The 14,452-nt window shown below is 35.0% G+C and overlaps 1 protein-coding gene across 2 annotated transcripts in view; it reads left to right on the top strand.

Annotated features, from left to right (window-relative positions):
• Window positions 1-14,051, top strand: part of LOC148951755 (uncharacterized) — a 29,216-nt gene extending 15,165 nt beyond the window's left edge. For both annotated transcript variants that reach the window (XM_089088706.1, XM_089088707.1), the window contains 2 exons: window positions 3,241-3,423; window positions 13,332-14,051. In XM_089088706.1, coding sequence (XP_088944832.1) covers window positions 3,241-3,423; window positions 13,332-13,537 — 389 coding nt within the window. In that variant the 3' untranslated portion in view covers window positions 13,538-14,051. The remainder of the gene's footprint in view (window positions 1-3,240; window positions 3,424-13,331) is intronic.
• The last annotated feature ends 401 nt before the right edge of the window (window positions 14,052-14,452 follow it).

The following is a 14,452-nucleotide window of genomic DNA, read 5'->3' as shown; positions in this document are numbered from 1 at the left end:
TTGAATATCTTACCTGCTTTTTAATTAAACTATTATAAATTGAATTAATCCTAAATTCCCCTTCATCTCTATTGATACTAATACCCCGATAGATTATCTTTTTATTTCTATAATTTCTCTGAAGCTTTGTAAAAGTCCTACAGACGTATCTGCTATTTTTGTTTAATCAAATAAAATACTCTGATGAGGAAAATTATAAACAAGTTCTGCAACAGCTGACTCAAAGTTTCCTCTGTTTTATTATGTTTTAGAGAGCAATCTATGGCATTCTTGTGTTGCTGTAGCCTATTTTCTAAAATCTGTTGTGTTCTTCCCACATAAAATTTACCACAAGAGCATAGCATTATGTATACTCCCTTTTGCATATTTCTCGGTACCTTGTCTTTCCCCTTATTTAACAGAGCTTATAGTTTGTCCTGATTTAAATGCTGTTTTTATATTATGTTTTTTTTTTAATTCTCTTCTTAATTTTTGTGACAATATTGGGATAAAAGGCAAAGCTATGTAATTTGTTTCTTGATTTGACCCATCTTCTTCTAATATTTCTGGTTCCATTAACTTTTTTTTTCTTTTTTCAATTATTTGAGAAATCATATTTTCCGGATAGCCATTACCAACTAGAATATCCTCAATAAAAAATTAGTTCATTGCTTATGTATTCTGGTGATGCTAATTTTAATACCCTATCAACTAAAGAAATAACCAAACCCCTTTATACGTGGATTGGATGATTTGATGCGAAAGGCAAGTAACGGTTGTTATTAGTCGGTTTACGATAAATTGAAAACGCTAGTTCGTTATTATTTCTATGGATCAAAATATCTAGAAACGGTAACTTATTCTCTGTTGCCTTTTCAATTGTAAAAATTAATTTTCTTCCCAAATTATTTAAATGTTCCAAAAAACCTTAACCAAGAAATATGCAAAAGGGAGTATACAAAATTCCATGCTCTTGTGGTAAATTTTATGTGGGAAGAACACAACAGATTTTAGAAAATAGGCTACAGCAACACAAGAATGCCATAGATTGCTCTCTAAAACATAATAAAACACAGGAAACTTTGAGTCAGCTGTTCCGGAGCATGTTTATCATTTTCCTCATCACAGTATTTTATTTGATCAAACAAAAATAGCAGATACGTCTGTAGGACTTTTACAAAGCTTCAGGAAAATTATAGAAATAAAAAGATAATCTATGGGGTATTAGTATCGATAGAGACAAAGGAGAATTTAGCATCAATTCAATTTATAATAGTTTAATTAAAAAGCAGGTGAGATATTCAACCAGTACTGATTTTAATAATTGTACTGAAACAAACGATGACGTTACGAACAAAGGTCAGAATGGGTTAAATGCTGGGAAAAGTAAACGAACTGCAGCTAGGTTTGCAACCAAACGAATCCGTTCAATTTATAATTCATAAATTGGTTGATGAACTTGTGAGATTTAATTAGGGGTTATGGGCCGGGTGTTAGCTGACCTTTATTGTTTTGATTTAAGTATAAATATGTTCCTCATTTTTTTGATAGACTTCCTTTTATATACTGTGAAGAGACGAGTGTATCATTATAGACATTCGATTTGGTTTATATGCCAATACAGGGAAGTGTTAAATAATATGTGACTTTTGAATCCTATTTGTTTATATTTCTTTTCTTTTGTTTTTTTTCTCTTCGTCTGTTTAGTATGTTTTTTTTTTATGTAAGTTAAGTTTTTAAAAAGAAAATTTTTTGTTTCATTCTTCTTTTTTTTTCCGTTGAGAAAGGCTCCCGGACATGGGGCAGAAATATTCGGAGTGTGTTTGTTTAATTAAGTGTATATTTATTGTATTTATTCACTGCTTTATAAAAATTAAAACCCGTTATTCTTGCTTAATTTTTCGTAAATGAAAAATAAAATCAAATAGGCGAGAAAAACGAGGGTAGTGTCAGCCAGTGGAGAAATCTGAACCGAAAAAAAAACCGGATATTTCGACAAGGACCTCTGCCAAGTTGTCTTCAGTGCTCAGAAAAAATAAAAAAACAAAATCTAACCTTTTTGAAGTGAACTTCAAAAGAAGTGAACTTTTTGTGAACTTAACTTCTCATTTGCTTTTAGAGTAGTGCTAGATGGACTTTGGCTTAAAAATGGCGAGATGAGGAGTTGACACCCCACTCATATCTAGAGTAATCTCTGTTCGTTTGAAGGTCTTTCCTTGCTTTCTTGTGAAAAACGTTGTTTGTCATTATTCAATATTTGCACTATGAGCCAATAATTTAATTTATGTTTGTTTTTGTTGGTGTATTGTGTGTAAATTTAACGTTTAAAAATAATTTTAGTGCAAAATGCACACCGTTGCTTTAGAAGTGTCTGGTCTTGGAAGCTGAGGTTTTGTAAAGCTATTTAATTTTTTAAACAAGGCCAAAATTGTGTCACAAAATAGCCAAAACAGCTGTTCAACAAGGCACAGTTGTTTTTACTTTACTAAAAGTCTTAGAATTTAGGGCAATTTTTTTTTTACCAGCAATTATTTACTTTCTGCGGCCTTAATTAGCTTTATATAATCACACCTTGGAGAAATTCATTTCCTAAGAAATTACTATTTTTCATGAGCTCTGAGGTGCGAAGCAGGTGCTACTTGCTGAGATGTAATCTCTTGAATTAAAATCAACTTGACGGACTGGGAATAAAATGTTTTAGAGCCATGGCTAATTGGAGCCATGGCTAATTGGAGACAGATAGTCTGAGTGAGAGGCAAAGCTGGCAAAAGCTTTTTTCAGAATTGTATAAAAATGATGTTATTTCGATTTTTTATAGATAGTCTCTCATCCATCCTAGGGCAAAACTCAGGTTGATAGGCATGGAGTAAGGGTCCAAATTGAAAGTTCTACGTGAATATGAGCTTTTATTTTACGCTAAAATATTTCTGTAACATAGAATATACCTGAATTTATACACCTCTCAAGTGAAGGATATTCTGTCTGATGAAGGGTTTTGACAGTCCTTCAAATGAAGAGGGGTTAGGATTAAATTTCTCCTCACCTGTGAATTCGTTCAAATGATTTTCTATGAAAAGTTGGAATTTTTTCTCTTGAAAATGCACTTTATGGGCTTTGAAATTTTTTATGTTTGTGTTTTGTGGGTTGCGTTAATACATATAATATTTGTGTTTGTGTGTGTATCAGTTTTGTTTTAAATGGAAGTTCATTGCAGCGTAAAAAAAATGCAATGTCTATAAATTCTGATTTATCTATTGGTAGGTAGCGCAATAAAATGTTACCAATGCTCAAGCAGTATGGAAGAAAAAGGCGAAGACAATTGTGGAGCATACGCTGGTTTTCGAAAAGACAAGCACATTCCTGTTGAATGCAACAGCGACGAATCTGTCACTGTAGGGACTTTTTGCGTCAAAATAACCGAACAAAGTCCCAGAGGATTTATCTGTAAGTTTCTCTATTAAATACTTAAAATGTCTGTATTAAGTTAGCATGTAAAACTGTACCCAAAGTAGGCTGTACTAAGGTGTACCTGGATATAAATAGGTCTACTAGGCTGTACTAAGGTTACTGGGTGTGTTTGCATGTAAGTAGGCATAGTAGGCTGTACTAAAGAGTACTAGGTCTACTTGGATGTAAGTAGGTTTACTAGACTGTACTGAGGTGATCCTCTGATATACCTCTGTATTAAGCTTAAAAGTGAAAAAAAACTTAAGACTTTTGCACATTTGCCGCAATATATTGCTGAAATGACACAAAACCACATTGTGAAAAAATAAATATTGTAAATAAATAAACAATTTCTGAAGACATGTGGATAATACTATTTTGCTAATTTTTATTATGTAGAATATTTGTTTTTCTTAGCATTTATGACAATTCTGCACTAAGTAAATGTGGCTATTCATTCGCTTGCTTTACCTGTGTCTTTTTTCTGTTTATCATCCTTAAGCGAAAATATTTTGAATAAGATACAGTTTTGGAAGGTGCAAGCTCTTCCTCGCGAGTACACCTAGAAGTCTTTCAGACGTTAAATATTAGTTGCAACATTCAGATATTCGTAACGACTACGAAATGATACGCATAAATAAATGGATACATGTTATAGTGCTATCTTCTACTAAAACCTCTTATATATTTTTTAGGAGGAGGCGGGGGGGGCTAAATTTCAATGAGCTAAGGATGAGCTTAGGATGGGCTTAGGATGAGCTTAGGAAATTTCAATGAGCTAAGGATGAGCTAAGGGGAACAATGAGCTAAATTTCAAATAATAAGGGTCTTTCTTTGCACTCTATGAAGGATTTTAAAAATTGCCCTATCCAAAGTGAAGTCAGAAGTGAAGCTAAAACGGTTTTTTACTTTTGGTTAGAGCAAGATGTCTTCTCAATAAGAATCTTTCTTAATTTCAACTCTTATATAGTAAAAACAAGAAGAAAAAAAATTGTAAGGGCCGCGATAATTGTCGTTATGCTCCAACTCTAAGTTAATCTTCTTTCAGGTAATGTTTTCTTTCAGGTAGAAGTAAAAAACTGAGTATAAATCAGCCTTTCCTGATCCCCAGCCAATCAACTGTAGAGTTCCCCAGGGAACAATTTTAGGCCCTCTACTTTTTTGGGTTATGGTTAAATGATTTCGAAGACCACACTGCCTTTCCATGACGATAAATAAAAGTTCAAATAGGGATAAAATCCTTTTAATAGACAGTGATGATGATAACAGTGATAGAAATTCACAAAAATACCAGATATTTCGGTCACATATACAGTGACCGTCATCAGTAGTAAAACTAAACTAAAACAATTTAAAACAAAAGTTTATATACTAAATCAAATAACATTACATATTGTTTAAATCTCTAATTCTTTTCAAAGCAAAGGTGGAAGCTAGTTTCTTTGACCTTCTTGGACTTAGTTCATTAGCGTTCAATGATATAGCATCTGGACAAAGGTCAACTACATTGGGTGAATTGAACTTTACTCTGTCAGATGTTAATAATTTATCATAGATAGAGTTCAGCCCATACTCACCTGTATCTTGATTCAGAATCCATATTCTGGGGCCGGTATAAGGATGATATAATTTCAGTATGGGATTATGGGGAGGATGAATTAAAAGGATTTTTGGAATATTTCAATTGTTTGGGGGGGGGGGATTTAAATTTTACTGTTGAAATGCAAGAGAAGGGAAAACCTCCTTTTCTTGATGTTCTTCTTTTGAAAAATTAAATAGTCTGGATTTTAAAATTTACAGAAAACCGACAAATAACAATAGATTTTTGTCTTATAGTTCCGGTCACGCTCGCCAAGTAAAAATTGGTTTGATCATTTCTTTAACTGATCGGATCTTTAGTATTTGCTCTCCCAAGTTTGTTGAGGAGGAATTGTCTTTTCTAAGGAAAATACTAATAAGCAACATGTATCCAGAATGGTTAATTAATCAGACTTTTTCAAAAAGAAGAAAAAGGTTTCTAGAGATTTCTAACGAAGTCTTGGAGACAACTCGGGAGAAGAAGGTTTTTTGTTCCTTACCATATGTACCCGGGCTAAGTGAAAAACCTTAAAAGAATTTTGCAAAGCAATGGTCTAAGGGTAGCTTTAAAGAGTAATAATACTTTGGGTAGTTTTCTAAATTCTGGGAAGGATCTAACTTCATTGGGGCAACAAAGTGGGGTTTATCAGATCCCATGTACTTGCGGAAGCTCATATGTGGGACGGACTAACCAGAGTTTGGAAATGAAATTATTACAGCATAAAGATTCTATTTCTTCGGCTTTAAAGCAAGATTCTAACTCTGAAGATTTTACTTCAGCCCTTTCAGAACATATTTTCAATTTTCCAGACCATTTTATTTTGTTCGAGAGTGTCTCTTTGATTTTTAGGGATAGGGGTTTATAGCAAAATTTTCGTGAAGTTCATTAAATAAAGAAAATATTATTCAATATTATTGCTTTGAATTGGGATACAGGTGAATATGGGCTGAACTCTATCTATGATAATTTATTAAAATCTGACAGAGTAAAGTTCAATTCACCCAATGTAGTTGACCTTTGTTCAAATGTTATATCATTGAACGTTAATTAACCGAATCCAAGAAGGTCAAAGAGAATAGCTTCCACCTTTGCTTTGAAAAGAATTAGAGATTTAAACAATAGGTAATGTTATTTGATTTAGTATATAAACTTTTGTTTTAAATTGTTTTAGTCTAGTTTTACTACTGATGACGGTCACTGTATATGTGACCGAAATATCTGGTATTTTTGTGAATTTCTATCACTGTTATCATCATCACTGTCTATTAAAAGGATTTTATCCCTATTTGAACTTTTATTTATCGTTATGGTTAATGAGTTGAAAAATGTTGAGTCGAATCGCTTTAAGTTCTTTGATGATCTATCCGTACTGAGCTAGGTGAAAAGAGTATTTCAAGTGAGGCAGACAGAATAATCGCGAGTTTATCACGCCAAGCTGAGGGGGGCAAAATGATGGTCAATCGTGAAAAATCGCTCGTATTAACTTTTTCTTTAATGAGGGTCAGTTCATCCCTTGCTTTACAGAATGTTTCAGGGATCATGGATATCAAACTCTTGGGAATATATCTCACACATGACCTGGAGTAGGAAAAAACAGACACAGGAGATGATCAAATAGGCAAACCTGGGCATCCTTTCCTTAAAACTCCTTGCTCGTCATGGTGTCCCAACCCCCCGCCTATTGCGTATTTTTCTTACATTTGTTAGACCGTTGGTAGAATATGCTTGTCCCGTTGTGTATTATGGCCTGACTTCGGACCAGAGGTACCGCCTGGAAAGGATCTAGTACTGAGCTCTTCTGGTAGTGTCGAAATCTCCCAAAGTCCCTTATTGCTCCCTTTTAAGGCAATTTTCACTTAAAACTCTTTCGACACGCAGTGATGAATTGTGTTTTAAATTTGGTGCTGGTATTTTAGGAAATCCACGGCTTCGTTAAATCCTCCCCCTTGAGCATCTCCCTTTGCGCCAAAGGCTCCCGCGACATGTAGCCCAACCGGTACCAAAAATTTAAGTTGGTACCAGCACGGCATATGCGGTACGCAAGTAGTTTTGTTCCCTCGTTCGTCAAGTTTTTTAATACTAAACTCACTCGTCAATAATTGTATATATTTATTTTCTTTGGTTCATTATTCTTTTATTCTTTTTATTCGTTTGACTATGTTTGATTCTGTTTAGTTTGAATCTGGGATATTTAAAATCACTGTATACTTTTGGATGACGATGTATGGCTGTGATTTTCATATGTTTTGTATGTTTAGTGCCTTATTATGACAAGAACTGCCGCTGATCGGCATGACCGTTTAATGGCGTTTGAAAATAAAATCGTTATTTATTTATTTAATCTTATTATCTCTTAACCATTCCAGGAACAGTAAAATTAGATCAAGAATTAAGAGTTAGAAACTATTATAGAAACTCTGAGAGACTATTTCGAGAGCCGTTCAGAGTAACTGACTAAGCAACATTTGACCATACCACGAACTATAAAATTGAGTCGAGAGTTAAGAGTTAGAAACTCCGAGGGAAGGAAAGTTACAAAATCGAAGGAACTCTGACTCTACTATTTGGAGTGAGGGGTGGTCGAAGTGACTCTAAGTAACTCATAACCATTGCAGGAACAATAAAGTAGGTCAGGAGTTAAGAGTTAGAAACTTCGAGGAAAGGGAAGTTACTCTGACTACTATTTTGGAGGGATGGTTGAAGTGACTCTAAGCAACTCTTAACCATTACAAGAACAATAAAGTAGGTCGAGAATTGAGAGTTAGAAACTGCGAGGAAATTAAAGTTACAAAATCGAAGGAACTCTGACTCCACCATTTTTGGGGGGGGGGGGGTGACGAAGTGACTCTAAGCAACTCTTAACCATTCTAAGAACAGTAAAATTAGGTCGAGAATTAATAGTTAGAAACCCCGGTAAAAGATAAGTTGCAATATCGAAGGAACTCTGATTCGAATATTTTCGAGTGCTGGTAAGAGAAAGTGACTTTAAACAACTTTTAACTATTCCAAGAACAATAAAATTAGGCCGAGAGTTAGAAACCACAGAGTCTACTATTTACTGACTGCTATTTCTTTTTTGGGAAGTGGCCAGATTAAGTGACTCTTAGCAAATCTTAACCGTTCTTAGAACCATAAAGTTAACTCGATAGTTAAGAACTAAAAGCCCTAGAACCAAAAATTAGACCCCGGCGCCGCGCCGGCGGATCGACCGAACGCCGCCGACGAGAGGCCTGTTCAAACGTCGCCGAAGATTCGTAACGCCGCCGGCGCTTCGCAGGCACGCCGCCGCCGGCAGAGGCGGCGGCGTTCGGTCGACTTTAAATTATTTTTGCGGCAATTTTTTATTGCGTCAACCGCAAAGTCGGAGCTTTTCCTTCTCGTGTGGTTTAGTATTTTGATACTCCTGATTAGAAATCAAGCAGGGCTTGCACTATCCCCGAATTTTCGGGTATTTCTCCGAAAATTTATGCGTCGACCCGAAAAAAAATTTGGTTCCCCAACTCCACAGAAATCACACAATCACGGTGCCACCCCCAGCAATACATCACCAGTGACTTTCCCTGCCAAATATTACTTTGCATACCATAATTCTTCACTACTCTCTTGTTCATTAATTTTCGTCTCTTTTGTTACTTTGCTTAAAAACCAGATAGATGCAATATGCTATTGCAAATATTGCAATATACATAGTTCTTCATATGTTGACAAAAAAAGTATCGTCTTAATGAAATGAGTTTAAATAATTTCGAATGCAGTTTCCCAATCGCTATTTCTTACATCATTCGTAGTCAAGAATTTAATTTTCAAGTTGAATAGAATTATAGAATGCATTCACTACTACACAGCTTCAGCCTTTTATTGGATTTTTAAATTGACAGCCTACTTATTGTTTCTACAGCCGAATTTTAAGTTTGCAGATTTTTTTTTTTTTTTGCTGTTTTTAGATAAGAGTTTCTTAATGTTTAATACCCAATTATTGAACGCCTGATACAAAATAAAATCTTCTGTCTGGAACCTATTTCACCCCCCCCCCCCCCCCAAAAAAAAAAAAAACAGCCTTCGATTGAGACAAAATTTAGCTATAGACTAAGCTTTGTACACGGTTGGGTAATTGAAGATTGAACCGGAAGTTACCCCAAAAATATGATTAATAAATAAAATGTAAATTATTGCCTATAGGGGGGGGATAGGGAGCTATCATTTTTAAATTATAATACATCATTTTTTTATTGAAATCAGGGATGCCAAAAAGATAATTATTTTTTTCATTTAAAGTGGAGACAGAACAAAATGATATCAAATTCCCTGGGAAACACATTGAAATATTTTGATAGACCCAGGGCCCCCCATTAGGACTTGTTCATTGTCTTGGGTATTTTGCGATTTCTCATAGGCTACTGGCCTTTTTTGGCTTTTGTGTGTGCTTCCTTTTAATTAGATTCTTTAGATCTTATTGAATGCCACGGCGAATCTATCACTCAGTTTTCCAATAATTTGAGGTATATCTGAATAATTTCGACATTTTTGTTGTTGTCTTTGTACCCCTTTACTCATACCCTCAATTTTTTTTTAAAGAACATTAAGCTGTTTAACGTTATATTGCCTGTTTGTTTGAACCATATAGTGACCTAGCTAATTTTTAAGTAAATTATTTTTCTAATGAAAGCTGAGACGGCATCCTATCAAGGTGGTATCCAGAGGGGGGGGTAGTGAGGTATTACATTTAAATGATAATAACTCGAAATTTTATTTATTGAAAGCAGGGATCCCAAAAAGTTGATTTTTTTTATTTAAAGCAGAGACGGCATCCTATCAAGGTGGTATCCAGAGGGGGGAGGGGGGTAGTGATATATCATATTTAAATAATAATATCTCGATTTTTTTTTGAAAGCAGAGTTGCCAATAAGTTAATTATTTTTTTTATTTAAAGCAGAGATGGTATCCTATCAAGATGGTATCCAGAAGGGGGGGGGGCATAGGGCGTTATTATATTTAAGTGATAGTACCATGATTTTTTTTTTTATTGAAAGCAGTGATGCCAAAAAGTTGAAAAGTTAACAAAATTAACAAGATTTTCATGATCTGTACTTGATAGAGCCCTTGAGTGGTTCTATCGCCCAAAGGGAAAGGGACATGTGCGTCCAATCCGTTTTTTTTTCAGATTGATGAAATGGGTCTACTTTGAAAACATTCATTCATAAATACCAGGTAGATTCACACTAAAACAAATTGGTGTGACGAAAGCGATATCGACTTCTCCACCTAACGTTGCGCTCGAGTAACAATGGCGCCCTTGGTCCAGTGCCCAAGTTACATTAAAAGGCCAGGTCATGATAAAAGCTTTCAATCTGGGAGGTTCAAGGAGGAGTCTTTGACAATCTTATGATCTCAGGGTACTAGATGTTGCAACGTTCTTACGTATCTACAGTGGTTTAGAAAATTCGATCACCCCACAAATGATTACCAAAACTATGCACAAATGTAACATTTGGAATATAACACTTTTTTCAAAGCTTTGAAGAAAAGCAAAAGAAGTCTAAATACCCCTAAGTACGCTTGAAAGCTATTTTAAAAAGAAACTCTTTTGAGATTTCCATGGAACTGACCATAGCAGAAGTTTTGAGCCTCGGTGGGGATCAAAGAGGAGTCTTTGAGTATTTTGACCACAGATGACTTATTGTTGCGACTTTCTTAAATTTGGTAATTTTTGGGAGCATTTGGAAATCAAAGCTCAAACTCAATAACTAATACTAAGAACTGATACTAAGTGTCCTAACATTTTTCTTGGATTAAAAGTGACGAACTAGAATGAAAATTTCAACATCTTCCTGGAGCTACTTCAGTCTGCATATTATTTCATTTAATTACACTTAAAACGGATGAGCTTTTCATTTTTTACCTAAGAAAATAGCTGGCACTTCATTTTTCTTCATAGAGAATAAACTATTAAGTTTTTTTTTGTCATTGTAATTGAAGTGTTCTCATGTGAAGTGTTCATCATGTATTTTTCAATTTGATAAATTTACTCCTTTTAGATGCAGTTTATAATTTGACTGATATTAGGTATTTATGAGTTTATAATTTGGAATGAATCCCTAAAAGAAAAAATGAATAATATCCAAAAGAGCAGCCAAAAGCAACAAAAAAGCAGTTCAGCCTTAGCCTATATGACATATATTCTATAAAGAAGCCAAGAAAAACTTTAAAATACGTTGTTTTTTTTAATTGTTATTAAAAACCAGTTTACTAATACAATAAGGCTTCTTAGGAAGCCAAAAGAGCAAAAAAAAAAAACAATCAACGCCATTGTCTCCCATTTGAACTGTTTTAAAGGTCCCGAAATAAATATAGGAATTAGGTATTACGACAAAATTAAACTTCTAAGTTCAAACTTACATTAAAAGCTTCTACTCTAAGAAATGACAAATATTGTGATACAGCAATTGAAGTTTTATATGCAGTAATGCTCGATGAAAATGACTACTAATTTTGATAATTATTTATGTTAAGATTACATAGCTAATAGATACTTCAACTACTCGTATTATGCAAGGGCTCTGAAACGCCAAAGCCATTTCGTTTTTACCAGATTTCTACTTCTCTTGATGAATAACGAAGAAGACCAGTTTCCAGCCAGCGTTTTGTGAATTTTTGAACTCAGGAATAGGCTCGAATCTGTTGTACATTTAAGCTGTGATTTGAGAAAGACTAATGAAAACATTAATGTTTGCGGTCAACATTGATCGCGCCGCCGACGTTCTACCGGCGGCGCGGCGCGGCGCGCTGTTTTTTGCCCCGCCACTACCGGTCTTCCCTCATCGGCGCGGGGCCGGGGTCTACCAGAAATGTTTCACAAGGAAGCGGACTGTAACCAACGCTCCTGTTTTGGGGAGCTGAACTGGTTAAGCGACTTACCATCAAAGACTAATTCAAGCAACCCAAATTTACTGAAGGGTGTAATCAATGATAGTGAAAGGGAAAACAAATTGGTAAAACAAGTCATTTGAGTGTATTGTATAGAAGAAAGGTGGACAAATGATTTGCATCTTATCTTAGTTTAAGTATAGGCAACCTAATTATATATTTTTAATCTCGTCATGCTATTTTTCCTGTCTGTTTTCAACACTGTAATTTATTCTTAACTACCACCACCGCCAACAACTCAAGCATTAACACTAAAACGTCCCAGCAGAAACGCTGTAGAGTATCTGTAGGTATCGGGGAGACAATTGATAATTTGACAAACAAATTGTTTGTTATCTATATAAATAGGAACGAATGTCTGTATGTCTGTCAGTACTGTATGCATTACTACACTGTTCATCCGATCGCCAAGAAAATATGAGAAGTTGTTGAGTATACTCTTACGAAGTTTATAAGTATAAAAATCCCCTCCCTCCCTAAGGCCCTCTTAATCTTCCCAATATTTTTGGTGCAAACTGAAATTAGAGACCCCTGAACACAAATACTTTGACAGTTCTTTCAGTTCAATTGTCACATTATTTACGTTTTCTGAATATTAATTATCCAAAAACGCCCGACGACTAAGTTAATAATCTTAACGTAATTTTTCAAACACTTTTAAATGTAAAAACACAATCGTTATTTTACATATGTGAAGAATTTTCCGTGGGGGGATACGATGGACCCCAGACACAACAGGGTTGTATTCAGCGATTCAACCCTCCTTTTTCAGTGAAATCAACCGAAGGCTGATGCAATACTGCTCTTTGCCAGAACAACATAATTTTTATGTCATACAGTCATAAGTAAACAGTGCAAACCGTGAAAAGAAAATAAATTAGTCACGTCAGTCAAATCTAAAACGAACAGGAACAATTAATGAAAAAGTCAAACTCTAAACAGAAAAAATTCTTGAATAAGACTGGGGTTGCTGCTCTCTTATATACCTCCATCCTTAACCCTTGATTTTGTCGGTCCCGACTTCCATCTGGGAGCAAAAAGAGCTATAGGGTGCCTTCTGGTCCATTTTGTCACTTAAAGAGGCTCTAGATCTCAGAACTTATGATTGAAGGGCCGCCTCTCCATATTTTCTATGGCTTAGGTGGCGCTGAATTGACGAATTGGTTGGCAACTGTCATAAACGACCTTGACCTTATTGGTGGATTTTGAAAGTTTGCCAGAAGATTGGAAAGCTGTTGGTTCCAGTTTGCTGAAGAACTGGCATAAGAGGGTGACAGATGGGAATCAACCTTATGGGCTAATCTGGATGCTTGGTAAGGCGTTTTTGCCTGGTAGAACTAGAAGTAAATAAGTCTGAATAACAGCGTATGTGACGAATCAAAAGTCTATTTTTATTTTCTAGGGGACGGACGGTGGAGAAGTGTTCACAGAAGATGTGCATCTGTTACAGAAACTGGTGTCGTTGGAGTGTGCAATTGGGGAGTTCGCGAGGACGGTGTTTATTGGGAAGAATGCTATTGTGCTCAAGATGGCTGCAATGGGGGAACGGATCTGAAAATAGCGTTTTCGCTTGTTTCATTTCTGATATGTGTCCACATATTATTTTAAGTGATATGCTATGCAGTTTATTTTGAAATCGTTTGAGTTATTGTGACTAATCCGTCCATTTTTTATTCCAAGTGTGTAAGTATCATATCGAGGTTTGTATAAATAAGTGTTTAGAAGATTTACTGTACTTCGATTTTTTTTTGTGTGTCCTGCTATGTTCCAGCCCGTGGAAATCATTATCAGTTCTTTGAAAATTTGCTTTTAAAGCACTGGATAATAAGACAGGGGAAATTCTTGCTGTTCAGAAGCTTACGTTGTGTTTAAGGTTGTAAGCGTTGTTACCCTGATTTCATACAGAAAACAGCTCTAGTAACTAAAGACATGCGCCCGAAGTTTTTAAGATGCTTAGTGTGTGAATTCACTGAAGTTCTGAACATTCATGGTTGAACTTATTCAACCTTGTGCTATTTGTTGTTTGCTAATTTTTTTTTTTTCAAGCGCGGGTGAAGCTCAATGTTGAGGACTGCCATTGCAACAGTATGAAACCATTGTTGTTAGAACGTTTTTTATATAATATAAAATAAACTTGAAACATTTCGAAAATAAATTGTGAGAGTGACACTTTTCATAAACCTTTGAGCATCATACACCCCCTATTTTTGTTTTGCTGCTTTTTTCAATATTTTTGGTGTTTCAAAGCCATTTTCTAAGTTTCTTGAATTTGTTGAAGTTCATGCAATATCTAAATAGATGGTGTGGCCACCGACTCTGGAATGTTGAGAAATTCTATTGTTAAGCTTTGCACACTGTGCCAAAAGCCTTTCCAATTCCGTTGGTTCGGTTACAAAAATTTGTTATGTTATTTTTCTTCAGAATTTAAGTTTAAAAAATGATTAGTTTTCTTTATTTTTATCCACTTCTCGGTACGTCTGTCTCTACTCGGATCGTACTGTCTTTTTCTTTGGTATAGAAAGT

This window comes from Artemia sp. Qi Xiang Cuo, chromosome 5 (genome assembly GCF_049724085.1).
Source record: "Artemia sp. Qi Xiang Cuo chromosome 5, ASM4972408v1, whole genome shotgun sequence".
Classification (NCBI taxonomy): Eukaryota; Metazoa; Arthropoda; class Branchiopoda; order Anostraca; family Artemiidae; genus Artemia; species Artemia sp. Qi Xiang Cuo.
The sequence above is the reverse complement of the archived record's forward strand: the minus strand, read 5'-3'. Positions and strand labels throughout refer to the sequence as shown.